The 14,015-nt window shown below is 41.5% G+C and overlaps 2 protein-coding genes across 2 annotated transcripts; both read right to left on the reverse strand.

The window, feature by feature from the left end:
- Positions 1-39: 39 nt before the first annotated feature.
- On the reverse strand, positions 40-6,434 carry fcer1g (Fc epsilon receptor IgFc epsilon receptor Ig). Its single transcript, XM_068588037.1, has 5 exons — positions 6,222-6,434; positions 2,268-2,356; positions 1,547-1,594; positions 921-944; positions 40-707 (listed from the first exon to the last, which is right to left on the reverse strand). The coding sequence occupies exons 1-5, from the start codon at positions 6,289-6,291 to the stop codon at positions 654-656; spliced, it is 285 nt and encodes a 94-aa protein (XP_068444138.1). The 5' UTR covers positions 6,292-6,434; the 3' UTR covers positions 40-653.
- A 263-nt stretch (positions 6,435-6,697) lies between these two features.
- Positions 6,698-13,779, reverse strand: ndufs2 (NADH:ubiquinone oxidoreductase core subunit S2). The gene is made up of 14 exons (XM_068587741.1): positions 13,648-13,779; positions 12,538-12,641; positions 11,845-12,035; positions 11,385-11,505; positions 9,987-10,099; positions 9,110-9,184; positions 8,879-8,956; positions 8,699-8,784; positions 8,460-8,579; positions 8,149-8,278; positions 7,792-7,887; positions 7,467-7,550; positions 6,990-7,047; positions 6,698-6,885 (listed from the first exon to the last, which is right to left on the reverse strand). Exons 1-14 carry the CDS (start codon positions 13,752-13,754, stop codon positions 6,848-6,850), a joined length of 1,401 nt encoding a protein of 466 aa, XP_068443842.1. The 5' UTR covers positions 13,755-13,779; the 3' UTR covers positions 6,698-6,847.
- Between the last annotated feature and the right edge of the window lie 236 nt (positions 13,780-14,015).

Raw genomic sequence — 14,015 nt, forward strand, 5'->3', positions numbered from 1 at the left:
ATTCAAAGAGAGACAACGTTATTTAATAAGCAAGTTGAACATTTATTAGGTTTCCGTGTGTATAACAGCTCTATGCACACTACACACAGCAGTTTACAGCGCAAACTTTCCAGCAGTCTGTGTTATTTCCTTGATTTCTTCCAGGCTCCTGTGTGTGTGTGTGTGTGTGTGTGTGTGAGAGAGTATTGACAGGTAAGGACTTCACTGAAGACGCCATCACTGCCATCCTGTGGCGTGCAGGAAACACTGCTGAGTGTCTCTAAAAGGCCGGAGCTTTAACTGCATTCACCTTCTAACATCTTGCACAAAAGCAGAATATTTTGGAGCCACAAAAAGAACGTCATCTTTCAAAATGGCCTAAAAGAGGAAGTTAGTTGGACTGTCTATACACGTGGACTATAACATCTACCACAACGTTTCATTTTGGGTTTCCTATGCATTAGGATATAAGATGTGTCTGAAGCGTTACAGTGTGCGTCAACATTAAATATGTGCAACAAAGCTATATAAAAAAAAAAGGTTAAATGAAAGAAAACAGCAACGGGAAGCATTTTCTGAGGACTCCACTTCCCTGTTTCTGTGTCGGCCACTCTACAAATGCAAAAGGGAAACAAACACTGGTGCGTTGGCTCCTTGGACTTCTGTTCATGGTGTCACTTCTTTAAGCCGATAGTCTCATAAGTGTCCTTGGCATGAGGAGTCAAACCCTGGAAGGAAAGCAGAGAGGCATGATGAGACACTCAGTGTACACTAACATGTAAAGGGGGGCAAGCCCTGCCTGCTGTAATTAAACGGTATAGTTGGGACATCATAAAGTGTTCAGAAGTCCTGACAGCTTGTTTAAAGACACAGGTTCTGTGTGCAATTCTCTTGGGATTGGGCATTTGCGTCATGACGTCATTCAAAGCATCAAAACTCACCGTATAGATGCCCTCGTCAACGCTCTGTCAGGGACAGAAAACAACAATATTAGACACAGCATAACTACGGCAACACACATGTGGTCTTTCGTGGTAATTTGCTGTAACAGGGTGCAACATCCAGTGTGTGTGGACTACACACCGAATGTTGCACTGGACTAAAGAAGAAGAAGCACAATCTATTGGAGAAGTGCAAGCAAGAGATGTGCACGCCCTTCACACTTTAGAGTGTGTGCTTGTGTGTGTGTGTGTGTGTCAAAGTGGGTTAGGCTGTGTGCAGCTTGTGGCTAATAAAGGAAAATGCCAGACTAAAATATCCAGCTTGAGCGCTCTCATGATATCATGAAAAACATCTCTGCATGCTCCGCAGGTTAGTTTTAAATGGATTAGCAACTAAACAGACTCTTGTGCAATTTAGTGTTCTAATGAAAGCATGATTCAAATATATATTGATATAAAAAGGCTTTGCATTGGTCTGTGGTGAGCCGGCTAGAGCAGAGCTGTCTTCATAGTTTAACTAGTCACATAAGAAACAGTAAGTGTGTGCTGTGGTGGATTGTATTCTCTCTACGTTCATTTAAACAACGAGTCCGCGTGTCTATTCCAGCCCATGGTTTTATTCTTACCTGCTTGCCCTTTGCGCTCTCAGCTGCGATCTCCCTGGCATTGTGGATCTGTAGAAGACGGTGAGAAATGAGTGATTACTGAAACTAGAAATAAGTGTCAAACTTTAGTTTTACAGGACATTTATAGCTATGTTTCATTCACTAATTGTAAGTCGCTTTGGATAAAAGCGTCAGCTAAATGTAATGTCATCAAAGCCATCAAAAGGATCTGCCATTTTGTGTTGGTTTTGGCGGCCCCTGTGGACAGAATGGGTAGTGAGACCCTGAAGAAAACCTGTTACTACATCAGGGTCTGACCGTCCTGGTCCTGTTTCCCCCGTGAACCCCCTCACTCCAGTGGGCTCAGCAAAATGGTCTTTCATAATATGTTAAAAGTCAGTATTTTAAAAAAAATCCAAACTACCCCTTGTGAGTGTGTCAGTGCAGATTGCACTACATGCTCTAGAGATACACAACAAAGTCTTACTTTGGGATCATATATTAATTATTTGACAATCAAGCAATCCTCCATGTATTCTAGCAAAAGGTTTTATTGTTCATAATTTTTCCCTGAATGTCTCACGTGCTGTGTTTCGCAGACGACACCCTATTCTACATTACCAATGTACCAGCTTACTTTCTTTAACACTTTCGAAATGAGTCTGTTTTTGCATACACATGATTGTAGCCATCCGTTTGATGCACGCACGTTTCCGTGAAGACAAATATGAAGCACGCAAACCTTGATTTTGCAGTAGAGCGCCGTCAGGATGATGCCGTACGTGAACAGGATCCCATCCAGCACGTAACAGATCTGAGGCTCTGTGAGAGCTGCGGGGTCACAGGAGGACACTTTATTAGGAGCGACGCCATGATAACAGCATGTTGACGTAGTCAATGCAATACATGATGACATCATGAAGACTCATGGCGTGGTGGTGACCTCATCATCATCAAGCATTGGTCTCAGAGTCATTGGTAAAGTTTGCCTTCTTATTGCATCCATTTATCTGGTGATTGAGGTGATTGTGGGGTTGTTTCCTTGTCTTTTACAAAACAGGATTATTGAGTAACGCCGGTGTTGTCATTGTAGATTGTGAAACAAACAGCAGCAGCCATTACGTGAGAAACCATGCGTGTTATCTTACATGCTACTTCAATACAGTGTGTGGGGAAGTGTTGAAGTGGCTGTGCCTTCACGCTCTGTCAGACGTTCATATAAGGAGCTTTTTAAACATTCATAAAATGAGAATACTTCTCCCTTGTCGTCCTTTAAATCTCTGTAATGTGTAACAGTACACATGTTCAGAGAGGAGCAGGACACACACGATGGTGCCGGAGAGGATTCACTTTCATTTCATTGGAAATACTTACGACCGTAAAGGAGCATCTGGAGGTTTACGAGCTTTTACAGATAATTGTTTTTCTACTGCCGTTGTTTAAACGGTTCAGCTTTATTGGATGAGCAACCGCAACCGTTACATATCACACCATTATTGTTCACCCTCCAAAGCTAGTATCCACTTTTTGATTCCCTTTTAAGGAGAATCCTTTGAAAAGAGATTCGACATGACATACAACACTCGTTCTAACGTCACAATTAGACTCACTATGACAACAGTGCACATGTGTAATATTGAACCGCTGAATTGTCTTATCTTTGTCAAGACATATACATTTATTTAAAGCTATTGGAATTCATAAACCAGCTTCATAAAGTGTCTTGGCCCCTTAGGTAAACATTGTTAGCACGATTGTAGCAGTTTTTACTGTTAGCGCTGTTAGCGCTGTTAGCTACGGCTGCGGCATTTTAATCAGATTCAAAGTTATCAGATTCATCTAAAGACACAAGCTCTAAACGGAAGCTCTATTTCACAAAACGCTGCTGAAAATAATAAATGCAAAAAATGTAATCGCAAAAATTGAAATTAAAACAGATGAGATCATGAAAACCTTTTTTTAAAGTTTGAGAAGACGACGAACACATTGTGAGATGAAACGTGTACGACAGGAAGACTTAATGTCAAACGTTATAGCCTTTCAAAGACATGACGTTGTGATCAATACAGAATAAACTTACATTTAACAATCATTTCACAATGTACATTGACATCTAACTAATTACATTTCTAGTTCAATCTATCTAGTTTCATTTCGAGTGCATTGTTTAATCGTTCTGGAAAGAAATCCTGTAGCTCCACAGATTCTGTATATATATATATATATATATATATATATATATATATATATATATATATATATATATATATATATATACATATATATATATACATATACATATATATACATATATATATATATATATATATTTTTTTTTTATGTTTATATATATGTATATAAATATATATATATATATATGTATATAAATATATATATATATATATATAAATATATATATATATATATGTATATAAATATATATATATATATATATATATATATATATATATATATATATATATATATTTATATATATATATATATAAACATTAACTTTTGACAATATTGTTTTACATTTTAATAGAATTAATATGTATTTTGGAACCCATGCAAGCAGAAGTTTGGTTATAGCTTAAAAAAAATGTAAAAAATGTATTTTCTTGGTTAAAAAAAGAACCTTGACCACTTGTCCGTCTCTTCCTCTTCTGCTTTCTCCTCCATCATTAATTCAGTAAAATGAACCACTTCTCTGAAATCTGTGATCTCATGATTATTTCCACACTTCTGTGATCTCGTGATTATTTAACGTTTCCTTTTCTCACACAATAAAGACGTCGACTTGCTTTCTGTTCCACGTCACGGCCGATATCGCTGGACATGTTTGTCCCGTCAGCTTTTGGAAGGATAATCATGTAGAAAGTTTTTAAAAAAAGGTGCGTTTGGTTCTTTCTGCTCAGCCTCACGTGTGGCCTCCACCTCCAGCCAGAGACACGGGGTGTTGTTATCTACATGCTTTGGTTTCCGCAGCTCTGGTGTTGCATGTGTTCAAAGGAAACAGAGCGCACACGCAGAGCGAGCCCCCGAAAATAACCGATGGTGTGATAACAAGTGCAACAGATATTTCACTGCGTGACCCACCAGATGACCCGATTACCACCACATTGTGCTCCCTATTTCTGACACATGCAATTATATATATATTATATTATAATGAAAAAAACACTGCAGCAGATTGCTCAGTGGGGCTTTGAGGATTTAAATATTGGGGTTTATGGAGTGTATATGTGCAGTTTTTAGTCTTGCGAGAGAAGTTAAGGCTCGCAGAGGGACGTCAGATGAAGTGCGAACATAAAGTTACAACCTTTATCTTCTCAACTGCTCCGGTCATGAAGGGGAAAGAGGATTCATGTTTTCAAAAGTGAGAAATTTCTCTTTAAAAAAAACCATCTACACCAGTTGGCCGCGATTTAGAGAGCACGGTTACAAGAAGTAGGCCAGAGTCAGCTGTGGTTTGCAATTAAAACTGAAATATCTCAACTTTAACATCTTTTACCCAAAAGAACGACATCTTTACATTTATGAATCACATTATTGTGATTATCTTTTGATCTCTCAGGTATTTCCTTAATCATCCATTAATAATTTATAACTGTAAAATATATTGTTCTTTTAGTTTGTTTCATTTGTTTTTGTATGCGTCAGTCAGGGAATGTCCCGTTCTGTCGGACATGAAAAATTAAATAGAAACTTCCAAAATAATAAAAAGTAATTTGGTTTAAAAGCTCAGACCATATTTAAAAATGACAATCACTAGTTCCTAGTTGTTGCATATTTCTGTATGAGCAACAGCTCAGTAGTAAAATAGAGCAAAAGAACCAAATCACCACATTTGAGACGCAGGAAGCTTGAAATCTTTGGCCTAAAAAAAATGTAATTAAACTCATACTGGATGATGAAAGCAGTTGCCAATTTTCTCTCAATCGGTTTTTAATTTTTTAGGCAACTTCTAGACTCATAACATCTTCTTGGCCTGTTCGACCCTCAATGTAAACTGACCTCTTAAGGCTGGGTTTGTTTATCTATACTTTAAAAGAGTTTTACTTCTGGTTCCTCGTCGTTCTCAACCTGATAGTTTGACTTTGACTTCAGTGTATTATGTTTACATCTGTCTTCTTACTTGTAGCAGTCAAAATACAGAATATATACGAAAAATAAACTGTAATAAATTCATTATAAACTATTCAGAGGCAGTGGAAACGATTATAAACGTGTCACTTCTCTAATAACGCTGAGGAAGGGTGTGTCTGAAAAGTGGTTGTACAAGTGCGGCGGTTCAAAAAGTGTCCGTGCACATCGGCCTCATTGCCACAAGGGAGAGGAACCAACCGGGTCAGCTGTAACGTGGCGATTACAGGGCGACCAGAAAACCTCACTGTTCCACATAAACATCTGTCAGCATCAAATAGAAGTTTTTTTAAAACTCTACAGTGTCTACAGGGCGAGTTTCATCCAATTCCTCATGAACAAAGTAGATATTTTCTCTGATTCCAACATGGCGGCTTCTGTTCTGCTACCCTGTGTCTGAATGAGGTTCGGTTCTCGTCCCCTGTTCTTCTCGTCAGGTTGTTCTCGTCATAAATAAAGCAGCCGTCACCCTGTTGTGACTTCGGACGTCAAACCGACCTTCTACGTACTTTAGTTTACAGAATATCCCAGTTTGAGTCTCTCAACTCACCGGACGCTCTCCCAAAACACATCCACAGAGGGATGAGCACCAGTAGCGGGCTCCTGCCCAACGCGGTCATGGTAGCGCAGGCTCAACACGGACAGCTGGGCTCCTGGAAAGTGGCCCCCACGCAGCGAGCACGACGACTTCTGGGTGGGTTTCTTTTCTCTTTTTTGTTCTTCCGTCTGTGTTCTAGTGAACACTCGAGTGTTGCATATTTCACTGCCAACAGGGGAAGTTGTGGTCGGAGCTCTAAGTCCATTTGTCTCAGATCTCATCAGGCCACGCCCCCTTTTTTTTTACCACCACCCAGAGAGGAAGGACCAACGTCAAGGCTTTTGATCTCCGTCTTCATGTTTATTACTTCGATTTTCAGACAGAAGTCAAGGAAATGGAGCGTTTGAACAAGAAGGGCGTTCCAAAAAAAAAAACCTCCCGATTGCAACGCGATGGGGAAAAGAGACGGCGTACTACTGTTCTGTTGGGTCATAAAATATTTATTAGGGTTATTTGGGCATTGTACATCACTGATTTCAAGTAGAGTCATCTGTCAAAAGCCGCACTACAGAGTAAAAGTGAACAGGAAGAGAACCTGACAAACAGATGTGTGAGAACGAGCTCTTCTCCTCAGAGCGCTAACGGTCAACTTCGCCAAACACGATGTCCTGTGTACCTGTCAGAGAGGAAGAAAGGCTCAGTACCACAGCAACGATGTGTGTATTCAAGTATTATTGCCCTTCTGAAGGACGGACTCTTGAACAATAACCACTTTCTTACCAATAATGGCCACCACATCAGCCAGCATGTGTCCTTTGGCCATTTTGTCCAGACCGGCCTAAAAGAAGAAAACATTTATTAGCATTCAGAGTCACTGAAGACGAGCTATTCAGGGCGAGCTGAGCTCTCAGAAAAAGGAATATTCATAATTCATGGGATTGTAGCCTGAAGTTAACGCACTAACTACTCTAATAGTTTGTTTATGCCACTTTAAAAAGACAATTTTAGCCTCAAAGAGCGAAATTCAAACGACGACGTTAAACAGCGGTTCATGTCCATGAGCTACGAGACGAGCAGGAAGGAGGAGGAGGAAGAGAAAGGGGGATGTGTACGCTTTCTAAATGGCTCTATAGTACTTTATAAAATCTACTTAATGATCTAAAAGTAGCCTTAAGGACAAGCCGTTAAAAGCGCTGAATAATTGATACCCGGTGTGTTTAATATTTCACGGTGTCTTGTGAAGTTGTGAGTGCGCACCAAGTGAGCGAATCCAGGAGCTTTGATCTTGCAGCGGTAGGGTCTGCTGGAGCCGTCCGACACCAAATAAACACCGAACTCCCCCTGCAAGCGACACACACAAATACACTCCTGTGAGCATTTTACATCACAATGAGTCCCAGAAGGCTTCCCTAATTAATTAAGGCTAAAAAAAAACAACAACCCTGTGTATGCAGAGGATCTACGGAGACGTGCACTTTTTGTTTGCTGGGTTCAAATTTATTAGGTCTCATACTGCATCTTTACGGTTGTGAGGACAATAACGAATACTCTGAGATATTAGACGCCTTATGAGTGGTCTCACCTTGGGGGCCTCTACAGCTGTGTACGTGGCCCCTGGCGGGACCTGGTAGCCCTCTGTGTAGAGCTTAAAGTGGTGGATCAGAGACTCCATGGACGTCTAGGACAAGAAGCACATAAAACATGTGATGTCTCAGCAGCTGTGTTGAGAACGATGCGCGTACACACACACACACACACACACACACACACAAGAGGCAATCTCCAGATTTGAGCTGAGACAAACTAAAGGACACTTTACAGCACAGCTGGCCTCTGAAATATAATAAACACTCGCAAGTGATGAAGCACAGGAAAAAATACAGATGTTTTCTCGCTTGATTGGCCTGCAGGCGTGATGGAGCCGCCCCACTCGGCTTACCTTCATCTCAGACCTCTTGGGTGGGGCAACCTTGGCGTCGTCCACCTTAATCTCTCCTTCTGGCATCTTGTTGAGCGCCTGCAGCATGATCCTCAGGGACTGCCTCATCTCCTCCACTCTGCACAGATACCTGGACCACAGGCACGAGGAGAGAAAACGATGCCGATGAGGAAGAAACTCTGAGATTTAAGTCAAAACATTGACAAGAAACACATTGAATATTCTGTGAAATAAAAATATAAAAAAGGTATATTATAACAATAAGCTCTCTTAATCGAAAAAACAACTCCAGCCACGTGCTCATCCTTTACCTGTCGTAGCAGTCTCCTTTGCTTCCGATGGGGACGTCAAACTCCACTTGGTCATACTTGTCGTAAGGCTGAGACTTCCTCAGGTCCCACTTGATGCCTGAGCCTCGCAGCATCACGCCGCTGGTGGAGGGGCGAGGAGAGCGGCGGTGAATATCACGGCATGTTCACATTCAGGGCTTTTCCATGAAAGGCCATTAAACGGAGGGGAAGGGATCTTTTGATCGTCGTGGATGGGTTACCTGAAGCCGTAGTTAAGGGCCTCCTCGGCAGTGACCACCCCGATGTCCACAGTGCGATTCTTCCAGATACGATTGTTGGTCAACATCTGCGTGGAAGAAAAGCAACAGATTTGAATCATCACCGACGGATCATCAGCATCCTCATCGTGTTAGGGGCTTGTGGAGGTTTCAGTCGTTCACCTCTTCTACTTCATCAATTCTAATGGAGAAATTCTTGCACCACTCGTAGATGTCGTCCATCAGGCCAAGAGGAAGGTCCTGGAACACATTTTAACATCATTAGCAAGTCAGTGATCGCGATCGGCGAATCAGATTCGTCGCCGCTCGAACGACACAAAGGATGCCGACGAGATGATCGTTTTGTTTTGCCCCAAAAATAAGCCAGGAGCACGATGCAATGAGCTCTCCTACCTGATGCACACCGCCGGGTCTGATGTACGCAGCGTGCATCCTGGCTCCGGACACGCGCTCATAAAACTCAAACATCTGAGAGAAGACAGGAGACAAGCAGTTCATAAGAGGGGCCTCAAGTAGGATAGTTAATGTTTTTATATTTAAAAAGATGATCTGCTCAATAGATGTTCGATAGTGGATACTCTAGGTATCCGAGTGAGTCTGAGGGAAGATGTTTCGACCTGACTGGGTATTAAACTATGTCAAAAACATTTTTGGGGCACAGCTTAGATTAAAGATTAATGACAAAATACACAGTGAATATTTTTAAGTATATTTGCATAGCTAGCTATAACTAATGCAGTGTGATACAACAGGCAGGAAATAAATCCAACTTTCATGAAGGTTATAATGTTCAATTTGGGTCAAAACTGTTTTTAGAGTTAATAGCTAAGCAACTGTCTGTCAAACAAGCAAACAAATAAATAAATTGAGAGGATTGTACATTTTTCTTGAAGTTGAAGCTCTAAATTACTGTTTTTAGAGTTAATAGCTAAGCAACTGTCTGTCAAACAAGCAAACAAATAAATAAATTGAGAGGATTGTACATTTTTCTTGAAGTTGAAGCTCTAAATTACTGAATCTCATGCAACCACAAAGGTCAAATTATACGGTGAGCAACAGAGAATGTCACTAAATGTACCGTCTGCAGCGAGTTAACAACGTCAAGTCACTTTTTTGCTCACAATGTTTCCGTTACTCCCATAGAGTCGCATGATTTTCAGTAACTATTCTTTTCCAGAGGTACTTTAAGGCTCAGTATCACAAACGGGCATGAAAACAGCTCCTTCCAGAGGTAAACGCATGACGAGCAACAAGACAGAATGACTTGCACCTTCTCTCTCTCCTCAAACATCCAGAAGAAGGGGGTCATGGCCCCGATGTCCAGGGCGTGCGTGGTGATGGCCATGATGTGGTTCAGGATGCGAGTCAGCTCTCCGAACAGAACTGTAAACACGGCACAGAACACAACCGCTTAAAGCAATGCCAACTATTTGTTTTTAAAATCAGTTAAAAGTTAAGTTAACCGTCACTTTTCAAGCACATGTAACATTTTCACTGCTCAAATATGAAGATGTACTTTTTTATTTGGGGTGAACTGAATATCTTTGGATTTTGTAATGCGTGTTGGATAAAAACAGACGTATAAATGTCACCTTGCAGCCTGGGAAATTGAAATGGGGTATCTTTTGCTACTTCGATACTGTTTAACAGAGCCCAAATGAGACAAGAATTACACCTGGCAGTCCCTCAGCATCACTCCCCGCTGCGAGATGAATACTTTGAAGGAAGGAGAGCGGGCACCAGCTTCAGAGACGGGCCTTCAAGGCTGTAGCAGCTACAACTCTGCCAACGCGAAAGCCTACGCAACGCTTAGCGTCATCACTTGAGGCTGAATTATACTTCTGCAACTCCAACTGCGTCTGGCCACGCAGTCGGATTGACGGACCCGTTTTGATTTTTAGTTCCTGTGCGTTTTTCATACTCCAGAACAGCAGGTTGCGCAACGACCGTTTAGAGTCGACCTGAAACACCGACGTTCACCGACATCTCCCTCCAGGAATTCACCTCCATCTGCGTGTCCTGATACTCCGTCAGACGGGTTTTATAAATGCTCATATTTGTGGACCTCTTCAGCCAAACGTTCTTCAACGGGATCCATTGTTTGTGTTTCTGCTGTGGCTTTTAAAAACAGAGGTATTATGCTATGAAACCGGAAATGAGAGACTCAAAGGATGTGGTTAGCGGACCAATCACAGCCTTGTGGGCTTGCGTGGCTTTGACGGATAGTCATAAATTTGGGGTGACGCACGCAAGCACGCAAAATGGCCGATTTGACCACGCAAGGTCGGCCATGCGTGTCTTGCGTGCTTGAGTCTCTGCGTAAAACCCGAGTATATATCAGCCTTTAGCGTCATCACTTGGATGTTTACATTCTTTTACGCCGTAAAGTGAGCTACTTCATCATCATAGTGCAGTCATATAATTTAGTTTAAAGCTTAAAATACACACTTACAGGTGTGTACTACTTCTTTATTTAACAATAAATGGAGTGTACATATCACACATATGAGGGGCACACCCTCCAAAATCAGTCATCAATCAATATTATTAATTTCCATAAATATTCAGAATTATATGAAAAGCAGCTCTGTATAATTCTACATCTAAATACAATTTAAGAAAGAAAAAAAAACATTTTCAAGGCCTTAAATCCATTTCCAGCCTGTACCTCTGATCCACTCGGCACGGGGCGGAGCTTGGATGTTGAGCAGCTTCTCCACAGCCAGAGAGTAGGCCTCCTCATTACACATCATGGAAACATAGTCCAGACGGTCAAAGTAAGGAAGAGCCTGGAGAAATAAAAGAGGAAATGAGTTTAGAGACTTACAAGAAAGATGTAACGCATGGCACATGATATAAGTTCCTCTTAACTGTTGATTCATTATGTTGACGTCAAGTTTTTGTTTTTTTCGGGGGAACTCCAGCTCATTGCACACCGTATGTTGTTGTGTTGAATGTAATGAAATTGGATTTGACAATATGTTGTATTGCCATTTACTGTTATGTCTTTTGAAACCGTCAGAACTGCCCGAGTGATTCCACACTTTTTGACTTTGCAGCCTTCTATACATACAGAAATATGAGTTACAGAATACAGACGCACTCTTTACAGATACGTGGTTCAGTACCTGCAGGTAGGTCTTGTACTCTATGAGCTTCTCTGTGCCGCGGTGAAGCAGGCCGATGTGGGGGTCACATTTCTTGACGGACTCTCCGCTGAGCTCCAGGACGAGACGCAGCACACCGTGAGCAGCCGGGTGCTGAGGACCAAAGTTGATGGTCAGGTTGGACACATCCTTCTCTGCAGGAGGATCTTTGTCTGCAAGAAGAAAACAGAACAACACAGTGAGGCAAATAAATCATTGAGAAAAAGAAGAAAAAATGGATATTCCTTCAAGATCTGATTTTCTAATCCAAATGTTATATATGCATGTCTATGCCATTGTAGGGGACATTTTTTTTGTATACTTTCAACAGTAAAATGAAATATTTGTAAAGCTCTATATTCTGGCTACAAAGGTCAAAACCCCACAAATTATTCAGAACAATATGTTGGATTGATGTTTTTATTGTCAAACTTGTAGCCATAAACCCAGAGAATAAGAATTGTATAAGAAAACACCCAAGTAGTCAATCCAGTGCACTCTGTAAATCTGACATGTTTGGTCCCATATTAAGTTAGATACTGAAGATTGGCGGACTGTCAACACCAGAGAAAACACTGGGCTCTCTACCCGTGACAAAGTCTGGTATGATGTTTTTTTTTATATTTGTGTGTGTGTGTGTGTGTGTGTGTGTGTGTGTGTGTGTGTGTGTGGTACCGTTCCAGGGTGGTGGGGTCCACTTCTCATTCAATGCAGTGGGGTACATCACCGCTCCAGCAAACTGCTCCGACCACTCTGGATCTGGCTGCCATTGTTTCTGCCTGCCAAAAGCAATACAACAAATATGCTTAACATGATGTAAAGTTGTGTTAGTATGCCTTTAGTTGTGAGTCCATAGAGCCAACTGAAGAGGTGCAGAGAGAGGCTTTAGTCTCATTATGATGGTCTGACTCCACGGTATGTGGAAGCACTTTGTAAACTTTGTTTTAAAAAAAAATAGTCACTATTGGCTGATGAGAAAGACACAATGCAGATATACTAGCATGAGTCATGCCAGTATATAAAAATGTGTTTATTCATGGGAATTATTATACCACCAATACATTGCTGCATAAGAACATAAGTATCTGCTGACCTCCTGTGGCATCGGAACACATCGATAACAAACCCGTATGTTCACGTCAGTACAAGTAAGAACCAAACCATTACAGGGATCTCTACACTGGTTTTAGAGACAGGTATTAGTTTATAAAAACGCGTGTTTTCTTTACTTTTGTGCCTTTTGCGTTTACGGTCATCAATCGAGCTAGAACGGTGGCACACAGTCACTGTTTACTCTTCAACACCGGCCCACTGACGTTTTATCTGTGGTCATGTTTACAGCCATTTTAAAAGAAACTGTTGCGTATTTGTTTGTAATTCTCATTTGAGTCGACACAGAGCACAAAACGTGCATAACAAGTCGGTAAACACCAACACACGTTAGCTAACCAGACGGCTCCCAGTGACCTGAAGCTTAGGTAACCACTTGACAGCCGAGGAGCTAATGTTCATGTAGCTCCTCGGTAACGTACACGTGCTCAAAGGGTGACATTGCGATAATACGTCTACGCGTGCTTTGCTCAGACGTTTGCAATTCAGAAAGACAGTTGAAAAGTGAAGCAGGCAACTGGAATTAGTCCGAAGAGAGCGACAAAGTCGGCTTATTTAGCATAAATGCTAACGTTTTCCTTCAGTGTGGATACTTGTGTGGACGTCAAGCCTTTGACAGCTAGCAACACAGCGGTCACGCGCTGCGTCGCGTTCTGAGTTATTTTGTTATCTTACCTGTTTTGCACGACAGTGCAGCCAGGGCTCAGCAAATTATTATTTAATATCAATTTTGTTGAAGGACGTCCTAGTTTGGTAAGCGACCTCAGCATCGTGCCCGCCATCTTGGCTGCCGGACAACCCCTGGTTATGACGTAGCGGAGTGTCTTCTTCGTTGTTTTACAGACGCACTGTGTGTATGTGGCGCGTGACTGCCCCCTATCGGTAGGATGCAATAAACACATGCAGGAGCTACTTGTTGATAACGTGGAGTGCTGTAGGAACACTGTTCACATGTAGAAGGGTTGGTAAAATATTTATGCATTAAATTATATTCTGTTCTATTTGGTGCGCTCATCTGTATCCATGTGGGCCCGTAGATGAAT

This window comes from Clinocottus analis, unplaced genomic scaffold (genome assembly GCF_023055335.1).
Source record: "Clinocottus analis isolate CAN_PGR_092001 unplaced genomic scaffold, fCliAna1.0.p SCAF_21, whole genome shotgun sequence".
In the NCBI taxonomy this organism is placed as follows: domain Eukaryota; kingdom Metazoa; phylum Chordata; class Actinopteri; order Perciformes; family Cottidae; genus Clinocottus; species Clinocottus analis.

Coding starts and splice junctions, on each gene's coding strand:
- ndufs2 (XM_068587741.1), bottom strand. CDS start 13,754: ATGGCGGGCACGATGCTGAGGTCGCTTACCAAACTAGGACGTCCTTCA. Junction 12,036..12,537: donor GACCCCACCACCCTGGAACG/GTACCACACACA, acceptor TTCTTCTTGCAG/ACAAAGATCCTCCTGCAGAG. Junction 11,506..11,844: donor AGTACAAGACCTACCTGCAG/GTACTGAACCAC, acceptor TTATTTCTCCAG/GCTCTTCCTTACTTTGACCG.
- fcer1g (XM_068588037.1), bottom strand. CDS start 6,291: ATGACCGCGTTGGGCAGGAGCCCGCTACTGGTGCTCATCCCTCTGTGG. Junction 2,357..6,221: donor GTGTTTTGGGAGAGCGTCCG/GTGAGTTGAGAG, acceptor GTGACCCCGCAG/CTCTCACAGAGCCTCAGATC. Junction 708..920: donor TTGACGAGGGCATCTATACG/GTGAGTTTTGAT, acceptor CTTTCCTTCCAG/GGTTTGACTCCTCATGCCAA.